Below are 21,865 nucleotides of genomic sequence, written 5' to 3'. Positions count from 1 at the left end.
TGTGTGTGTGTGTGTGTGTGTGTGTGTGTGTGTGTGGAACAGAGCTATGATTGACAGCATCGTAACTATAGCAACATTCTGGCGTCTTTAGCATTTGGTATTTACCAAAGTAATATCACGGCCACCAAAGACTCGTTATGTTTGGCCAGCATCAACAGAGCTATTGTGTTTTGTTTATGTTTGGAAGGCTGCTTTGCAAAGTGCACTCTTGAAGGGTTGCCATGTCCACTTATTTTAAGCAATGCTTAAGCGTCTTTAAACTAGTTGTTTGGGCTCGCTCATAAAGAGATTCAGTTTATGGATTTAATAAAGTAGGCAGGTGCAGGTCACGATATTTTTTGGTGTGATAACACGTTTGGATTTGAGTTTGTTAATGGCTTGTTCTTTTTATTATTATTATTATAGTTATATATAGGGAATTATACTCCTAATATATAATAATATATAATATATAATATATAGTAATTATATACTATTATAGTTATATTATTATAGGGAAGTTGTGGCCTAATGGTTAGAGAGTCGGACTCATAACCCAAAGGTTGCGGGTTCGAGTCTCGTACCGGCAGGGATTGTCGGTGTGGGGAGTGAATTTACAGCGTTCTCTCCCACCTTCAATACCACGATTGAGGTGCCCTTGAGTAAGGCACTGAACGCCCGGGCGCCCGGGCGCCACAGCAAAAAAATGGCTGCCCACTGCTCCGGGTGTGTGTTCACAGTGTGTGTGTGTTCACTGCTGTGTGTGTGCACTTTGGATGGGTTAAATGCAGAGCACTAATTCCAAGTATGGGTCACCATACTTGGCCACATGTCACTTCACTTTCACTTTATTTGTATTTATTATAGCAAGACCTGGCAACACTGAGTCAAAACGTACCCTGTGATTTCTTGCACCACTCATACAGAAAATACACAACTCTGATACGTGTTTAAATACGTCATTAACAACTAGTTGTTCAGTTCGGTTTTCATACACACTATGTAGACAACGTGGTTGTCACTCCCTGAATTTTTCTGAAGTCAATTCAATTGTAAAATGCTGTTGTCACTCCCGTAAATTATTGAACTGTGTGTGTACAGAACAAGATTAAATGCTAAAAGTAGAATTGACAACTGAATTTAGCTGCAGTGTGAACATGGCCTATGATATTCTAGTCTTTGAGATTAAAAAAAAAATGTGTTTTTTATATGCTTGTCTTGCAATCCCGAAATGTTCTAGACTCTTAAAAAAATGTTTCCACCACAGAAGAATCATTTCAGCCTTCCAGTGAACAGTTCTTAAAAGTATCATTTATCAAACAGTCTGAATTACACACCAAAGTTTGAGTATAAAACCTGTACGATCAGAAGTAATAGTGATGTTTGCCTCCATTAATAAACAGTTCTAGTAATATAATTCTTTAGCATAATTGTACGATGTTTATGTTTCCTAAGCACAGACTTGCATGCAATGGTGGACACAGGTGTGCATATACTGGCTCATCCGATCGGATTTTAAAGCAGTGTCTGTGTTAGAACTGAATTTGTTATTACGAATGCTAAACACTCATATTTCATCTGAGCACTTTAGAAAAATTTAAGTATCAGAATAGAGGATCACGGATGAGTACACAGGTGCCCATGATGCATTTCATGTAGTGTTGAAGCCAATGTGCCCAGGGCTGTAAGACTCTTGAGAGGGCATGCAGCCAAACAGATGGTTATGAGTTTAGTTAAGCTCTGATAATTCACTTACACTCTTCATTGGACACACATGCACAGACAGACTCTTCATAAGGGATGTTGGGTAACCTGGATACTAGTTTTTATATAAGATTCTATGTGCTGTATTTTAATATTCGTTTAATTTATATTACATAAACTGCCATTCAAAAGTTTGGGGTCGGAATTTTTTTTTTATGTTTTTGAAAGAAGTCTCTTGTGCTCACCAGGGCTGCGTTTATTTGATCAAAAGTACATTAAAAACAGGATTATTGTGAAATATTATTACAATTTATAATAACAGTTTTCTATTTGAATATCTTTTAAAATGTAATTTATTCCTGTGATCAAAGCTGAATTTTCAGCATCATTACTCCAGTCTTCAGTGTCACAGAAATCATTCTAATATGCTGATTTGCTGCTCAAGAAACATTTATTATTATTATCAACGTTGAAAACAGTTGTGTAATATTTTTGTCAGGATTTTTTGATGAATACAAATTGCAAATAAACAGCGTTTATTTTAAATATAATTTTTTGTAACAATGCAAAAGTCTTTTCTGTCACTTTTGATGAATTTAATGTGTCCTATAAAGTATATTATAAAGTATTAAATCCTTAAGAAGTTTTTTTCTTAAAAAACCCTAACTTTTGAACAATATATTTTCTTAATATTTTGGTGCCAAGATATTTGGCCTTTTTTAATGTGAAGAAAACAAAGGGAAATATAGTACGTTTTATTATTTGTTTTATGTCGTCACATTTCCTATCAAGTTATTATTATTATATGTATTTAGGATACTTAGGATACTTAATAAAATGCCTATTGTGAAATTAGCTTTAGAAATGCACAAGTAGTTCAGAAAATGTTTAAAATGTCATTGAGTATGAAATTTAATTTCCCTAGTTTTATTCTAGTTTTAAGCATAAAGCACAGTATTAAATAAATAAACAAACAAACAATAAATAAATAGCTAATGGGGTAAGCAAAAATAATAATTTTTTTTTTCAAGTTTTTTTTTTTTTTTTCAAAACAAAACAAAAATACAGATTTTTTCCTTTTTTTTCTTCCAGTGTGCCTTTATTTATTGTTGTAGTGCAGCTCTCTGGGTTTTAGATTCTCACATAAGATAGCTGCAATGTGAAACGGTGTGGAGAAACAGCAGTCTTCTTTGGGGGTCCCTGCAGTCCATCAATCTGCCATGAAGAATAACTGCACTCCCAGCCTTTGGCAGGCTCTCTATTTCAACACATCGACACGGCCACCACAGGGGCCGTCAAGTCCTCATATATTTGTATCCTCCGTCTAACCCGCAGGTGTAGCAGAGGTGATCGTGTTGGTTGGAGGAAGGCAGGCGATCGGTATGAACCAGCGCTCTCTGACGGCCGTCACCTGCTTCAACCCGCAGAACAGCAAATGGTATCCTCTAGCCAGCCTCCCGTTCTATGACCGCGAATTCTTCAGTGTCATCTCCGCCGGGGACAATATTTACCTGTCAGGTATGTCAGATTTTGAAGGGAAGGTCGTATATCAAGTGCGAACAAACTCCGTGGCCACTTCCCAGATGCAGACTGTTTTTTGCAATGATCTGATGAAGAATCGCTGTTGCGGTTACATTAATCTGAGTCCCCATTAGATTCTACCGATCCGTAATATCAAAACATCTATTGGTCTCCATGCCAGATAAATGCAACAAATCCTTTATCAAGGTCACGTTTCTGTCCAGCTTATTTTGGTACTTTCTGAGGTCGTATTACAAGTCTCGGTGTCCGAGCTGCATCAATAAACAGTTGTAAATTTATTCCGAAATATTTTTCAGAGCATTTTCAACACTGACATTGTGCAATGTCAAGGCATGATGGTGCGTGGTCTTGTTTCCAGGTGGTACGGAGTCAGGGGTGACAGTGGCAGATGTGTGGTGCTACATGTCACTTCTGGACAACTGGAACCTGGTGTCCCGGATGACCGTCTCTCGCTGCAGGCACAACAGCTTGGTGTACGATGGGAAACTCTACACTATCGGAGGACTCGGGGTGGCTGGAAACTTGGACCATGTGGAAAGGTAATTTGTCCTGCAGTTAACTAGCTCAGGGGAAAATTAATGCACAGATGCATTGTGATGGTTTCTCAGATGATTCATATTGCACATTTACACTCAAAGCTGGAGGAGAACTGGATATTCTTAGAAACTAGCAGTGCTGTTGTAGTATCATTGATGTTATAGGTTTTGTTATTATTTTGAATTAGATTTTCGAATTTAGTTACAATTTTAGTAATTTTTTTTATTTTTTTTTTATTAGATTTTGTTTTGTCTATACATACATACATACATACATACATACATATATATATATATATATATCGTTTTTAGTTTATATATTTTTTGTTATTTTAGTTCTTCAAGAAACTAAACGAAAATGGGAAATGTTACTTTGGCATGCTTATTGAATGCTTATTTTATAAGTAATGAAAATGTTTTTTATGGTTTTAGTTTTGTTTTAGTTCCATGGTTTTTGTTACCCTGGATATTAGCGAGTATCTAAACGTCCATAAAATATTATTATATAGGTTTTTAAATATATTTTTAAATACATTTTATTTTTTATATTTTCAGTTTTCATTTTAGTTCAAGTTTTAGTTCAAGTTTTATAGGTTTATTTAAGTTAAGTTTAAGTTTTTTGTTTTTGTTTTAGTTGTTTATTTAGTTTGAGTTATTTTAGTACTTAAACTAAACAGAATGAGAACTGTTTTGACAACTAAAATTCATTTGTTTTATGTTTTTTTTATTTCAATTAATGCACAAGTAATTAATTTTATTTTTGTCTTGACTGGCAGCGCTATAGAAATCGGCTCACATTCGCGCTTCTGTCAAACGGTTTCAAACAGAGAGTAATAAATAATGCGCGGGACTCGAGGAAGGTGAGGAAGCAGCCAGCGAAATGTAGCAAAATTACTGACCTGTACAGGCCTTCAAGTGCAGGTCAGAATTATCGTCAGTCAGAATATGGTATGCTAAAAGACACTATTATCTACTGTAAAGTTGCATTAATAAATTTAGCAGACATATTCACATTGATTTATAGGCTAGTAAAGTAGGGAGGAGCTAGAGCAGACAACAACATAAAATATGAGTCATAATAATGCAATAATTGGGGAAGTCGTGGCCTAATGGTTAGAGAGTCGGACTCATAACCCAAAGGTTGTGGGTTCGAGTCTCGTACCGGCAGGGATTGTAGGTGGGGGGAGTGAATGTACAGCGCTCTCTCCCACCTTCAATACCACGACTGAGGTGCCCTTGAGCAAGGCACCGAACCCCCAACTGCTCCCCGGGCGCCGTAGCATAAATGGCTGCCCACTGCTCCGGGTGTGTGTTCACGGTTTGTGTGTGTTCACTGCTGTGTGTGTGCACTTTGGATGGGATAAATGCAGAGCACTAATTCCGAGTATGGGTCACCATACTTGGCCACATGTCACGTCACTCACTCAATAACATGTTTATAATTTTTTTTTTTATAAGAAATTGTAGGCACATAGGCACTTCAGAAAATTTGTTGTAATATATTTTGTATGAATTTGTGGGATATATACGTTTGTTAATCTTGGGTAATTAAGTCATTTTAAGCTAAATAACAACAATAACACATTGTCCTGATGTAATACTAAAATACATTTAGATTCTGTGCAAACAAATTACAACGAGGTGGTGTTTTTGCAACAAGGTGGAGACAGTTTTGTTCATAACAGTAGGGCTGCTGGTGAAGAAGTGACAAGTACACACATAAACACAAAGGAGTGTTTATGTACACACATAAACACAAAGGAGGGAAAGAGATATTCAGGGAAAATGGAAGTAAAGGTGCATGTCAACATTCATAATTACAGCTTATGATCAATATCAATTTGCTTCCACAATGATTCCTTAATTAACACTCATTCAGCCTGAAGAAAATGCTTTCTCTTGTAATTATGACTTCATAGTGTCGTACGTTTGCACTGAGCTCCTGAATACCATCTTTCTGACAACTTAGAAAACTTAGAAAACCAATAGGCTGTGTTTAGCACTGCATTATGGGAAATACATGTGCACATCGGTCTTTTTCTCTGCTCATATCTCCTCATGTGAATGTGTTTAACCTCTTGGAGTGGGACTGTGAAATGGTCTGATGCTCCAATTGCGGGCGGCACAAGAGGGCAAGATTAAACGGGGCAATCAAAAAAACATTATGGCCGGTATTAAAGCAGCCCTCCGCAGCTCATTACTAGCCTGAAAGGAGCTCAGGAGTACCTATCAGCGCACGAGTCTGTCAAAACCAGCCTATAATTTGATATTTCTCTTTAATGTCCATCATATTATGACACAGTAACTTTCCCCCTGACACCTTTGCACGTAATAACCCAAAACCTCAGATGCAGACTTCAGAGAAGGTTCCTTTCCTTGCCAGAAATGAGCTGCATATGATCATCTTATATGAATTTTACATGTATACAGCCCTCAAGCGTGAAATTGATATCGTATCCCAACTCCTCACTATTATATTCTCATTATTGTGAGTTCAGCTGAGTGACTGCATGCTGTACCTCAGCGCTCAGTAGTGCCACAGGGATATGGCATGCTATTGGAGTTTTAGCAACCTGTACACCTTGAATATTTAATTAGAATTTACAGCTAGGGCTTTTCGGGTGGGTTATTTTGAAGGGTGTGTACTGTACACGAGTGAATGCTAGGATTTGATCAGCAGAGCCCGACAGAGACGAACGAACACTCTTCCCACCAAATCATTGTACTTAAGTCATTTACGGCGTGTCGGCGCTGAACTAACACTGAGATGTGGACGAGCTGGTGGTTTAGAAAGATGCTGTGCTGCTTGATTAATGTGATGAGGGCTGTTTAGCATAAAATACTCTGAAGTGTGTGTGTGTATGATGTTGTGTAGGGCTGCAACAGCTGATCGATAAAATTGATCATCGTCTATAATAATAATGATCAGGAACCAATTTCATTAGCGATTAGTTGAGTACTTGTACTGTGCATGAAGAATGTCCATCAGTGATATCACTTTAAAGTATTTAAAAAGTAGGTACAGTAATTACATTTTTACATGCTAATGAGTGAGTGTTTGGGCATGCTGAATGTCACTATTGCTGTTAATCATCAATACATTACTGATGCTGTCATTGATGGCAACTAACAGTAAGTTTGAATTTATATATTAATATTTAGATGAAATTATTTTACAGATTTAATTTATTAATTTATATAAATGAAAAACTGTTGAAATGTGTATATTAATGCGTATATTAATGTATATATTAATAATTTATCTGATATTTAAACTGATCATTGTATCAATGTTTATAATTAGATTGAATAATGTATAATACAAATATTTTACTTCATAAATAAATATTAAATTAAAGTTGAATTGTATACATTAATGTCATAAATTTATATATGAATATTTTAATATATATTTAAATTGCTAATATGATTTAAATAAGAATAAATATAAAATATTGTATTACTTTATATATAAATATAAAATTATTATTAATATCATATCGATGTTAAATATATAATTGAAGTTGGAATTTATACATATATTAATTTTAAATGTATGTATTAATGTTTAATCCAATTCATAAATAATTTGAAATAATAAAATATTAATTCAAACTTTAATTTGATCTGTATATTAAATATAAAATTGGCAAAAAAATATATTATTTATTAATATCTTACTATTTTAATTATTTATCAATTAACAATTGATAATTGTATTTATTATATTCATATATAAAATTAAGACGGCAACTTTATGACCTAGCGTGTGTGTATGTATATATATATATATATAATGTATATATATTCTGTGGCCTACATGAACCATCTCCTGTCTGGACTCACCATTGAACATTGCATTACTGAGACAAATATGTCCATATGCCATGTTTTAGGTCCATCTTTGATGAAAAATAAAGCTTACAAAGTTTAGTCCCATCTTTCTTGCCCTCCTTCGATCTCTAACCCACCTTGCTTGTGGCCCACCATCTGTCTTGCGGTAGGTTTTCATGCGCTGGGCCATGAAATCATTCACGCTTAGAAGCATGTCTTCAGTAAGGCCTCTCTCACGGCGACTGTTCACTTCATTTGTGGCCAGAGGCGGACAAAGTACTCAACTCCATTACTTGAGTGAAAGTACAGATACTGCTGGTCAAATATTACTCCATTACAAGTAAAAGTTGTAAAGACAGATTTTTACTTAAGTAAAAGTACAGAAGTACTTGCTTTTAAAAGTACTTAAGTACCAAAAGTAAATTTCCTTTTTTATGTCAATGCACTGTTTTATTATTGTTGTATGTAATACTTGCAATACCTCTGAAGCAACTTACAATACATTACACCTGCTGAATACACTGACTAGCTTTTAGCTGAAGAGCTTTTAGACTGTTAAAAACCTATGGGGAAAAGCAAAACAAACAAAAAAAATTAACAATATTACTTTATTATTATTGTTGTAAATAAATATCACATTTGGAACTGGTCAGTGCTCAAAAAATGCTGGGAAATCTCTTCATGTAGCCCCAAGAGTGATTACTGATAAACTGTCTGAAAAAAAGAAAGTCACGTTTTAGAGAAGAAAAAAATCACCCACTGACTTTCAAAGCTGCTACAGAGTAACGACTTTCTACTTCAAGGACCTTGATAGAAATGTAGTGGAGTGAAAAGTACAATATTTGTCTTTCAAATGTACTGAAGTTAAAGTTTTAAGTTCCCAGAAAAAATAATACTCAAGTAAAGTACAGATACTCAAAAAGTGTACTTAAGTACAATACTCAAGTAAATGTACTTAGTTACTGTCCGCCTCTGTTTGTGGCACCCAGCATGAGCGCATCAGGCGGCTTCTGTCCCAGGGTCACGCTACTGGATATGTTGTTGCCATGAAACAGTGTTTAGATTTCATTTCTGCTTTTTGTTTGTGCACAGGCAAACTGTTAAGTGCAGATGATTGCTATTCCAAAACAAATAAAAGCAATGCTTCCCCCCTATAAACTCCATTTTGTGTTTAATGAGCTCAGATAATACAGCCAAATAGCTCTGGAATATTTTTTTAATATAATTGCTGAGTTCATTCAGATAATGAGTGCAACAACACAGAGCATTAGAGCAGAGATCGGTGCGTAAAGCATGACCTCACACGCTCTGTGCTGCTGCTTCTAACACTATTCAAATCAGACTCTGCTTCTTGATTTGCTGGGTTGTTTGTGCAGCTGAGGCTTCGCATTATTGCATGGTTTGTGTTGTTTAATATGCCCTCGTGGTTCTTTTGTTTGCTCTTTATATCTTTTTAATTCATGGAAATTAGATGAATTCTCCCCCATCTCGTACAAATAAAGAAGCATTCATATTAAAATAACAAATGCATAAAATAATAAAACAAGATTGTAAGTATTTCAGGTTAAAACTGATGTGAATATTTTAGTTACTTTAACTGCTCTCCATTTTTCTTGACCCTTTTAGCCTTCACTAGCTCATTTAAATGGTCCTGAAGTGTGATAAATTAATTTTTAAAGCGCAATTATTTCATGTAGTTTCTAAATTAATATGAGGTCATTAAACTGCATTCATAATGATTATAAAATGATTAGCAAAACTGTGTAGTAGATTTAAATGGAGTATAGCTTGTTGCAGGTTATGTCAACTTTATATATATATATATATATATACATATATATGTCACAATGAACTGTATTAATATAAGGAAACTTTCTATATATATATTTTTTTTTTACGGGTGTTTTACCTTTAATTTGAATTTTGCACAACTTGCAAATTAAGAAATTAATGCTTGGATAAAAGAATTGCTTGGAATTTAATAAATTAATGTCTTGGCAGAAAATGACAGTGTATATAAATTTTACAGTGTATATAATAAAATATGAAGAACAAGATAAATGTACTTGAAAAGCAACACTGAAAATCAAAACATGATATTAATATTTGTTTTAACAGCTTGTATCTTGAATGTAAGTGAATTTTGTCCGATTTAATGATACATGCTCTTGAGTCTTTATATTGTATGCCGTGTTGTTTCTAATGCTCATTTAATTTGCTTGAAGGTTTTGAGGCAGTTTAGCTGCAAAATATGAATAGGAGTTTTTGCAGTTTGTATACACAGAAGTGCACTTAGTAAAAGAGACTTTTCCCAGTGAGAAGTGTTGTTTTGTTGAGGGAGACGCTTCACTGGTAGTCCCATGACAAATATACAGTGAGGCTGGACTCCATTAGACACCATCATAGGTGTGACAAATTAATGGATGGCCGGCAACCGGGTGCCGTACGGCCCCATCTCACGGTCGCTGGGCTCAGAAAAGCTTTATGCTCCGAGATGAGAGATCCCCCCTGAGGGTCCATTCACTTCCAGTCTGTCCCGGCCGATATTCAGCGTCCCTCCACAGAAACGCTTTGACAGTAATGCTGTTTCTGTTGTCCTCTAACCTGAAGAAGCTGTCAAGCCTTCCTGTGCACCCTACTGAGCTCACACTCACAGTCTGAGTTTAGAGCGCTTTATTCCACAGAAATGGATGCACAGTGGACTTTGGACACATTTGGACCCTTTTTCACCCGTTTTCTGGTAGTATCTTAGTAGTAGTACAGTATAGTATAGTTTGGCAGTACAGTTTTTTTTTTAAGTTTTAGTTTATTTAATTTTATTTTATTATTTCAATTTAAACTAAATGAAAGTAAGAAATGTTGCATTGGCAACAAGCTGAAATATATATATATATATTTTTTCAGTTAATGGTTGTAGTTTTAGTTAATTAAAGATAATAACCCTATTTTTGTTGTAGTTGTTTTTTATATTATATATAATAACTAAAATAAAACTAAATATTAATAACTAAAATAATTAAAACTAAAGAAACTAAAAATGTACTAAAAACCACATAAACATATTTAAAGAATTTTTATTTAATTTGTTTTTTTTATTTGTTGTTTAATGTCTGTATTGTTGTCATTAACTTTTGTACAATTTTTCGTTATTCAACTTAAACTTTAAACATGTTTAAGTTAATTTTAGTTATAATATTAATCTTAATTTTATTTCACACACACACACACACATATACGTATATATATAAAACAGTATATATATATATATATATACTGTATATAGTATATATTTATGAAGAATCATGATTTAATTTAATATTTTGTTTTTAAGTTATAGTTTTAGTAAAATTCTAATAGATGAAAATAAGAATATATATATATATATATATATATATATATATATATATATACTTGAACTACATACTACATATACACACATGAATATACATATACATACTTTGACCACTTTTCCATGGGCCATGTTCCCTCGCACCCCTGCTGTGATAATCCAGCACATGGTGGGATTAAGAATCTTCAGAGCGCCATCACCCGCTGCTCTCACTCCCTCTTCCTCCAGCTTACTCTACCCCGCTAGTTAGAGGCCCGTCCCCTGCCTCTCGTTCCTTCTGTTGGTGTGGAAAATGAGTATGAAGAGGAGCCAAAACCTCCCTAAACCCCTTCTCTAATTACAAGCCTCTCCGCTCCCGTTCACCCATCTCCTCAGCCCCAGCTCCATACGCGTGACTGCGGGCAGCGTTCGATAGCCAGCCTCCTGAAGTGAAGCGCTCGGCGGGGTGGCTCACTCCCTCCGACTCAGTTCGCTGAGCTTGTGGCCAGAAAAAGCTTAATCTTCTTCCATCATCTCAGAAAGGGGCATATTTAGTCCTGGTGGGTATCTAATGAGAGGAATCTGGGCCTCTCATGGAATATGTTTTCGTTGAATCCCAAAAGAGGAACTTGTAAGTTTCTTGAGCCATTAAATTATGATTGGAAGAGTATTCAGCCATCTTAAATGAGATTCTAGATAACAGGGAGCATATTTGTTTAGTCAGACCAACCATTTGTTGTGAACCACTTGCGTTAAACTAAAATCAGCAAAGTGAAAAGGAGGTAAGGATTTAAATGTTTTGTTAGATGATTCATTTCAGTTTTTGTAGTATAAAGCACAGACAATGCAAGCATAAGTCAGGGATGAGTTACACACACACACACACACATATATATATATATATACATGAAGTTTCTTGGCCATATAAGTATGGCCATATATTCATGCAGACACACATTGAATGTTACAGTACTTATCAATATGTGTAAAATATAAAATATATATTTAATAGGATTCATCAAAACCCATAGACAATACAGTGGGTATAGAAAAGAATCACCCCCTTTAAAATAATCACATTTTGTTGCTTTGCAGCCTGAAATGAACACGGACACAGTTTTTGTTTTATCCAGCTGTATTTACTCAGTGTAACTTAGAGCCCGTCCACATAGAGACGCATTTAGCTGTATACGTAAAAATTTTGTATCGTATCGGCATTTCATCCAGACGCATCTGTCGTTTTGGGAACCTGAAAGCACTGTTTTTTTAAGTGGATAAATCTGAAAACAACACTCTTACGTTTTCGTGTGTACAGCCAATATATTTTGTGAAAATATATTTTCGTATATTTTGTGAACCGATGATGTCATCCCCCCACATCTCGACCCTAGTCAGACACCGCTATTTCACGTAACAGCAACAACAACACCTGAAACTGCTATTTTTTTACACCGGGTCCCAGCGTGGATAAATCTGAAAACGACACCCTTGCATTTTTGTGTGCACAGCCAATCCGTATATTTTGTGAAACGATGATGTCATCACCCCACGTCTCGACCCTAATCAATCACCGCTACATCACGTAACAACAACAACAATGGTGGACTACATGCTTGTGTTCGTGCTGCAGAAGCTACTGAGCCTATTAGCTTTACCAAATCAAAATAAAAAATTACTAAAGCAAAGTTGTTTGTAAACAGCGTGCAAGGTTTATGCGCATGCTCCAAGTCCAAGTTTTTACTGCATCTCTGTGGCAGAATTACAGCGCCACATACTGGTCTGACATGTATACTACATCATTTTGAGTCAGTTTCAGTGGTTTCGTGTGTACTATGCGCATAGTCCAAGTCTTCTCCGTTTTTAGTGTATCTCTGTGGCAGAATTACAGCGCCACATACTGGTCTGACATGTATACTACATCATTTTGAGTCAGTTTCAGTGGTTTCGTGTGTACGCAAATATTTCTTGAGACGATGCCATGTTTACGGAATAGGGAAAGCTCTGGCTTCGTGTGGATGTGGCCTTAGATATAACGCCAACGTCAGAAAAAATAAACAAAAAAAATTAAAAACAAGAATCACTGAGTTGGAAAAGAATAGGGAAAGCTCTGGCTTCGTGTGGATGTGGCCTTAGATATAACGCCAACGTCAGAAAAAATAAACAAAAAAAATTAAAAACCAGAATCACTGAGTTGGAAAAAGGATCACCCCCCTCCTAAAAATGACTTGTAAACCCAGGGGTCATTTACACGACAACGTTTTCAGCCAAAAACGGCAAACTTTTTATGCATTTTAACTGTTCGTATACACGACAATGGCGTTTTGGGGACTGAAAACGCATATTTTTGAAAACGGGTTTCAAAGTGAAAACAGCACCATTGTCAATTCCGTGTAAACACCCAAAACGGGAACCTTTGAAAATGGTGACATCATGCGCGTGCGTAGTACGTTTTAGGTATGTAGACATGCGCAGTACGTGTCGATTGTAAAGGCAAGCGTGAACAAACGTACACAACAATGGTGGAGTACATGGTACTGTTGTTGCTGCTCAAGAGTTTGCTAACGCTTCTTCAGCAAAGTGTGGATTTACTTCACCAACATTACAACCAACAGCGGAGACGCATCGTATACATCATATAATCTTCACTTCCCTACAGGCAGTGGTGGAAAGAGTACTGAAAATTTGTACTTAAGTACAAGTACTGTTACATTGCTGAAATAATACTCAATTACAAGTAAAAGTACTGGTGTCAAAACAGTACTTAAGTAAAAGTACAAAGTACTCCTCTCAAAAACTACTCCAAGTACTAGTTACTAGTTACATTTTAGCCGGCGATATTTAATGAATTACCAAAAAATATTCATTCATATCAAAGATATATGTGGATAATAGCTACTTTGAACAAAACCCACTTTTATCTTATTGACAATGTACATGAATTAGTGGACACGATACAGGAATTTCTAACTTCAATACCTTGAAAAAAATCAATTTGAAAGTACCCGTGAACTGGAAGTTGCAACTGACTTCAGTGTTGTGGTGTATTTCCAAGTGAAATATTAAAAAAGGGCGCGGGGTTTTATTGTGGTGCACCTCCACTCCACCTCTTGCTCATAGCAGATTCACGGTCGGATAGGAGTGGTTAAGAATATCTGCTTGTTACGTCTGACATAATGCTTTACTGCTTCTGGGTCCTAACCCTCTGACAGACGCCCCAGGAAAACAACAAACTGTGCTAATATACACCCACGATGTCATGTAATACTGAAAAAGTATAACCCTAACCTTTATCTCCACACTGAAATCCCAGATAATCTGACAGTGATTCAGCTAAAATAAATTATTAGTGTCTGAGACACTGTGAGCATGGAGACTGTAGTGTTACCACAGTAAGAGGTGCGAAAACAGTGATTAAAAGTGCACGACAATAAAATAAACCTGCAAAATTAGAGGGTGAGACAGTGAGGATTTGGGAAAAGAAACCATAAATATGATTCAAGTCGTGAAAATTCGTGACCAACTGGCAAAACCGAACACAAAGACTTTAAGGCTTTAAATGTATTTTTACAGATCGGGCTCGGGTCGGACTCGGGCTCATTTAGCTTCTCTCCTTTTATTGTGTCCATATCCGCGCAGAGCACACATAGGCTACTGTATTAAATATTGTTGTATTGATTATATTATAAATCATTTACATCGCCTACGCATAAAGTCCATAAATTACACTGAGCTCCCTCACTGTCTGGTCAGCTCTTCAAACCTGCTGCAGCGGCAGCTTTTCCCAGTTCAGATATCAGGGCTGTTATTGGTCCGTTTACGATCGGATACCTTTATTGGCTACTGAAGTGCCGTCAAAGGTTTGAATATAAATTCAAATTGTGGGTGTACTCTGTAACGAACTATGATATAAAAGTAACAAAGTAGATTATTGTGCTTAATTTGTATTTAAGTACAAATAAATGTACAGCTTTAAAAAAATACTCAAAAAAGTACAAGTACCCGAAAAAACTACTTAATTACAGTAACGTGAGTAGTTGTAATTCGTTATCTCCACTACTGCCTACAGGTACTGTTTACTAACAAGATGACAGTGCCAACTACTGGCCTGGCATACGTAATACAGCATTTTTGGCCATTTTCGCGGATGTGTGTAAACGTGAATTGTTTTGAAAACGTTTTCGTGTATACGTGAAACTTTTTAAAAACGCAAGGGAAAAACTTTTCCGTTTTTGACTACACCGTTGTCGTGTAAACGTAGCCTCAGTCAGGTGTAGCTAATCACCTTCTCAATGGCACACAAAGCCATTTGACTTTCAACTGTGATCGGCTGTGCTCATTTTGATTAGCTCAGCATAAAAAAGAGCTTTCCTGGAGCATTTCAGTACTTGGTAGTGCAATTGAAGCAAACAATCAACTATGGGTGGCAAGGCACTGTCAAAAGATCTCCAGCATAAAGTTGAGGAAAGGCACAAGTCAGGAGATGGATATAAAAAATTTCATTGACTTTATCAATTCCTAGAAGCACAGTGAAGTTTATTATTAAGAAGTGGAAGGTATTTGGTACGACACAGACCCTCTCTGGATCAGGACGTCACTCCAAACTGGACGAAAGAGCAGGAGGAAACTGATCAGAGAGGTGACCAAGAGACCTACAGCAACTCTGAAGCAGCTGCAGAAATTTATGACAAAGAGTGGTCATTGTGTGCGTGTGACAACAATATCACAAATTCTCCACAAATGTGGCTTGTATGGGAGGGTTGCAAGAAAAAAGCCACTCTTCAAGAAAGGCCACATGCAGTCACGACTGAGATTTACCAAAACGCACCTTCAAGATTCTGAGGCAGATTACTTACTATTGGAACACTTTTTTGTTGACTTTGTGGTCAAAGTTTCTTTCCATCCAGATAATAAGCAGCAAAGTTTTCAGATAGACACAGAATATACAGTTGTGCTTGAGGAATTTGTTGAAGACATTCGTGGTTCTTGTGAAACTCTTTTAATAAGACACGATTCTATCAACCTCACAAACTCGGGCAAATCCAGCAGCTATATTTTATCTAAGCAGAACTGCCTTTTTACCTCTAAACAAACTCAAAAACACCCGGCATGTCGCTCACATAAAACTTTTATCAGTGTACAGTTCACACTGGACACAGAAAGACCAGTTTGACAACAGAGCAAATTTGAATATTTGGCCTGGCCTGAGGTTAGTGGGAACTTTTTAGCTTTCGCCTCGGTAAAGTTGAGAAGTTTACTTCATAAAAATAATGAACCAAAACAAATCAAATGTTTCAAAAATCATATCTCACTCCAGTATTTTGTCAAAGTACGACCTCACACATGTTCACAGAGGCCCTGAATATTTACTGATCCCGGATCTGCCCGTGGCCTGGCGGTGTCACTTCTGCAGTCATGCGTGCTTTGACAGGGATATATTTCGGCTACACCCAAGGAGGGTATTAGGTTGGTGGAAGTAATGGATGTCTGAGCGAGACTGTATACTATCAGCCAGATAAATGACTGGCTGATGGTTTGGGAGATTTCCAAGTTGCACCGGCAGGCAACTCATTTCTCTTGTTCCTTCCTGCTTTCCCTCTGCCCCTCCAGCTGTGGAAAGCCGAGGGTTTGCTGACGGAAGATACGGCTTGTGCTCGAGAAACAGGGAGCGAGACAACAGAATGATGAACAGAGCTGCAGGAAAGATTAGGAATATCCACAATTTTCTCCAGGAGATATGCTAGGCTGTGATGTCATGAAATATTATTTGTGCTGTTTTTATAAATAAATGAATAGTTTGTGTGATGTATAGATGTGGAGATCAGGTTTGTAGTAGAGTGTTGGCTCATTTACATGAAATTCCGGTTAGAAATATTCCAAAATAATTCAAACAATCATTTTAAAAGTACTTTGAGTTGCTGCTTTTTGACATACATTTATTCTCAGTATTACACAGTGATTTGAGGGAGTGATTATTCTGCCTGACCTATTCAAGAGCTCAAATTAATTTAAATGGCATGTTTAATTTAACTTCATTTTGTGGGAATTTGCGCAGAGAAGTGTGACGTGGTTAATCTTGTGGGGCAGATTTGGCTTTAAATATGAGAAGTTTGGGGTTCTATTTTTATTTATTTTAATATTTTTGTTTATTTAATAACTTAAATATTTTATACAGAAAGGATGCAATAAATTGATCAAAAACAGTAAAGACATTTATAACTCTATTTCTATTTGAAATAAATGCTGTTCTTTTGAATTTTCTACATTTTACAGTTACTATTTATATTCAATTGTAATAATAATGATAAAATATAAAATATTTTTATTTGTGTATATAAATGTATAAAATATATATGTATTATATCTGAAATATTACTATAATCATTACTATAAATACTATAAACATTTTATTTTATATATATACAAATTGTTTATTAAATTACTTTTTTAATATTATTATACTATTATACTATTGTCTATTAAATCAAGAAAAATGAGCGATATCACACGACTAGCAGTGCGATATGGCTGTATTTCAGCATGGCTGTGATTCGGCCGCAGGTAATCACAGCGTGCTGATATACAGCCATATCGCACAACTACGAGTGTGATATTGTGTTTATACAGTAGTTTGATGGCACAAGTGTGTAAATAAAAAAGATAAAACAACGGATTGCCTTTAAAAACCCCCTTTAGTGTGGAACTACTTCCTTCCGCCACTTGAGCTGAGCTCAAGCTTCCGTTACTAATTCGAAAACTTCACTTTAGAACTAGTAACGAAGGAACGTTGAGTTGCTTCATTGAAAGCTTATTGTATTACTGTATTAAAAGCTCACTGTATTATGTAGAGTATTATGAGAGACAGATAGACTGGGCGAGTGTGATTACCTGCATCTGATACAGCATTCATTCTTCGGCTCAATCTCATATTCAGAATAAAACATTAGTTTGAATGTTAGCTGAGGAAAGCGATATCTTTGTCGTACTGTCCTTTCATCTGTTAAGGGTGATTTCCGATGGCGGCGCTGCTCACTGCATTTGTTGGCTGCGTCTTACAAGCTGTTGTTGAAAGTAAAAATAACGTCCTTGTTTACAACCCCGCTTCAGTCTCTTTCCATATAAAAGTCTTTACTATTGACTCACTCATAAAAACTCTCTTGTCGCCATCTAATGGCAGAAATATGTAACTAAAGTCACCATCATGAACACACACACCCACACCATATCTCACTAATAAATACTATTAAATACTACTGTTACTTCTATAAAATGTTATTTATTGAATAATAATATTTAATAAACAACAACAATACCCATCATAAAATTTGCTAGGCAATTCAGTCAAAAGTACAAAGGCAGCGCTCTGATATACAGCATTAAATTTATATAAAATATAACTTCAGACTTGGCCCTCAGCCAAAACTATTGGCTCTGGAACAAATAACAGATTAATGAGACCAAAGACTGCCCATTATATTTACCCAAAATGAATTATATCTCATGTTTAACCACTATAGAGACATCAGAGCCAGCGGCAAATTCCAGAAGATCTGGCCGAGGTGAGGCTGCTCTCGGCGGGTTCATTAGCGCTGAACGGCCGCTGCCGCCCTGGAGCTCACATCTCCGAAAACGTCAAAGCAAATTTTCAAATAGACTTTATCTTTATTAACAAACTGCATATTTGAAATCGAAACAACTACATTCTCGCCTAAAAAACTGCTGTGTCTCATTAAAGACACCAAACACAGAGTCACAGGTTGTTCTTTTGCCGTCCTCTGCATCCGTCGATCCTGTGCTGACTCAAACAGCAGCACTCGGGTGTATGGTAAGCACCACTTCATTCAGCACATAATGAAAAGGGAAGCGCCGGGCGGGTAATGAAGTCTTAGGCGAGCTTCCGTGGCCGTGACCGCTCGCACCGTGAGCTTTGGTAATTGGCGCACGACCTACTCCGCCGTCGAGTTGTAATGTCACAATTTGTGTGTGATGCACAAATCCAATTAAGTCAGAGTGCTGTGCGGAGTTCTCCTGATGGAGGCTCAAGGTGCCCTCTGCAGTGCTAGAGATTGAGAACGGATACAGTGTGTGCAGACGCCACTGGAAGCCTGGAAGAGCCACATCACAAACTGGTGAGATCAGAGAGATTATTAGACATATCTGTGTGCACTGATCGCACCGGCCCTTTAAGAGCAGATTAGATGAAGTTAACAGAGCTAATGCCAGATGAAATTAACATCTCATGCGTACTGCAAACACAACTAAAAAGCTGGAAAAATATCCAATAACTAAAATCCACCGGGAAGCAAAAGAGTGTTTAAAAATATGTTAAGATACAAGGAGGAAGTAGTCCGTGGATTTATCGTTTGTGCACCAGGTCTTGGAGAGTAAATGAGTTTTGTTTGAAGCACTTAGTTGAGGCGAGTCCAAACATAACACTAGTCAGCATCAAAATCAGGAGTGGTACATGTAATATTAATTAGTAAAATTTATAATTATTTATTTATTTATTTTTAATACATGAGTTAACATTACTGTGTCCAGACAGAAGGAATATGTTGATTAAATAAAATATGATTATTTTTTTATTATATTATTTTATTAATGATTTGTTAGTGAAAAGGTATTTTCAATATTTAAACCTAATCTTTGATGAATAATTAAAAAGTATATCAATATATTAAATAATGGACCATTGTAAGTTACATATCACTTCTGGAGCCTGTTAATTTATTGATATGACATTTCTGTCAATATTCTTGACCAAAGTGTAGAAGCTCTAAGAATTAATTTAGAGACAGTGATGAAGCTATTAGCAGCGCAGCAGATAACACACACCGTAATTACAATGTTCAGAGACGCTCCGTGCCCAGGTTGATATCCTCTGCATTTTTAAATTCATTTAGTTTGATTCAAATGCTCTGTGCACTTTGGTTTTAGTTTTATGGACTTTATTCCATTTAGTTTCTCTTAGGAGTGGGAATCTTTAGGCATTTCTCAATTAGATCCGATTCCAAAATGATTCTTTGACATTTTTCTTTTAATTATTCAGCTGTGCATTTATATATATTTTTCTATTTTATATATTTTTTCTTTCGGGTTTTACACCGAAAGAAGAGGAAATGGCAAGTAGCACATTGAATTTTAAACCTGAATTTTTGAAGTAGAAAGGCCTAAATAAACATATATGTATTCTTTATATTATATTATATTACATTACATTATATTGTATTATATCATATTATATTATATTAATATAAAATAACAATAGGGTATTCATATTTAGTATTTGTTATGAAATTAGTATATTGTATAAATATAATTTTAAATGTTTTATGTTTTTAATAATTATTTTATCAATGTAATATATTATTTTTCGTATTTTTGCTGAATTTGATTGTTTAATTGTTTATGTTTTGGTGAGAAAAAAAAATATATATATACATTTTAAAGAACACCCCATGTATCTTTCAAAGGCACATTTTTATTTCCTTTTTTTTTTGTTGTTGTCTTATATTTGTTAAATATTCTTATTTTGTCTTTTTTATTATTATTTTTTTAATTATTCTGCTTTTAATTATGAATTATTCTGTTGCACATTTTTATATATTTTATATATAAACAATTTTCAGTAAATTTTCACAATTAATTACAAAGAAACGTCAAGTAACATACTGAATAAAAAAAAAACCTTGTTATATGTAAATTTTTTACAGTGTTGTAATTGCAATTTCATTTATTTTACAATGTCTTTTATTATTTTGTCTATATTTTTTAAGCATATTTTAGTCGGATGAAACATCCTAGAACAACTCTGACAGTGACAGTATTAAACTTCACACTAATAATCTACAATAAACAATTGCACATTTAGCAAGGGACTCAGTCCTGGCATTCATTTCTCTAGATCTTTAATAGCTCGTCACCGCAGATCCTCAAGACTGGCAAACTGGCCTATAAAAAGATCTTTATCTGTAGACTGTCCAACCAGATGACCTTTATGAAAACCTCAGGAAGCAAAGGTCGCCTCTATTCTAAAGAGAATTGGCGAGTTGTATTTATTCTCCCAGGAGAAGCACTATGACGCGACTGTCATCCCGCAGTGATCCTGCACAATTAACCTCTGATCCCAGGGACAGGTACAGCGTTTGTAGCCGGACGCATGTCACAGAGCTCAGATGCAACCCAGTCTTTCCCCAGCCGTTCTCAGCAGGAATAAAAGCCAAATGCGTTTAGACAGGGCTGCGAGACTTTGCCATATTCACGCTGAGCTTGTGACGTCACTGCAGCCGAATGCATTCACACTGCAGCCATTCACTGCTTAACCCATTTCTTGTGCTGATTACTTTGCAATACATAATACAGAAGTTTAATTGCAGTGTGAGGAAGCTGAAGCCTTCAGTGATGTCTCTGTGAGGGGCCGTAACCTCAATTACAGACCGCTTTAGTGTGCATGAAACAAGATTCAGACTGCAAATTAAGTCCATCAAATGCTGTTTATTTATTGTGACGGGCCACAAAGGGTGAGCGTATGTCTTTTTTCTGCCATCGAAATGTTTCTTTTCAAAAAACACACATCTATTTTAATGCATTTACCTCTCAGAATAGAGCTACGCATAGTTCACCTGTAGCCATGAGTTTCATTGTACAGAACAGGGGTTTATTGTTAAAGTCCCCCTGTAGTCAAATATTTTATCCCTTAAAACTTATCTTTGATCATCAAAATGACATATTTAAATGTTTTTTCTTGTGAAAATAATTTTCTCAATCCTTAAAATAGCTTGAATGCAACTCTACACCCTTGCCTCATTTACTATACGCTGATCTACGAATATGCAAATTAGTCCCGCCTCCACTCAGTCACACAGCCAGCGCCTCCTGATCCACTGAACTGTAGTAACCGCAAAACAATGGCATACACGGATAATGACTGATAAAACTATGTTTT

The 21,865-nt window shown here is 35.8% G+C and overlaps 1 protein-coding gene across 1 annotated transcript in view; it reads left to right on the top strand.

The window, feature by feature from the left end:
• The window catches only part of LOC107697176 (kelch-like protein 29), a 296,880-nt gene that overhangs the window by 262,638 nt on the left and 12,377 nt on the right, over window positions 1-21,865 (top strand). The window contains exons 11-12 of the mRNA XM_016497849.1: window positions 3,019-3,201; window positions 3,584-3,764. Of these exons, the coding sequence (XP_016353335.1) occupies window positions 3,019-3,201; window positions 3,584-3,764 (364 nt within the window). The remainder of the gene's footprint in view (window positions 1-3,018; window positions 3,202-3,583; window positions 3,765-21,865) is intronic.

This window comes from Sinocyclocheilus anshuiensis, unplaced genomic scaffold (genome assembly GCF_001515605.1).
Source record: "Sinocyclocheilus anshuiensis isolate Anshui unplaced genomic scaffold, SAMN03320099.WGS_v1.1 scaffold38, whole genome shotgun sequence".
Taxonomy (NCBI): domain Eukaryota; kingdom Metazoa; phylum Chordata; class Actinopteri; order Cypriniformes; family Cyprinidae; genus Sinocyclocheilus; species Sinocyclocheilus anshuiensis.
This window is presented reverse-complemented; position numbering and strand designations above follow the sequence as displayed.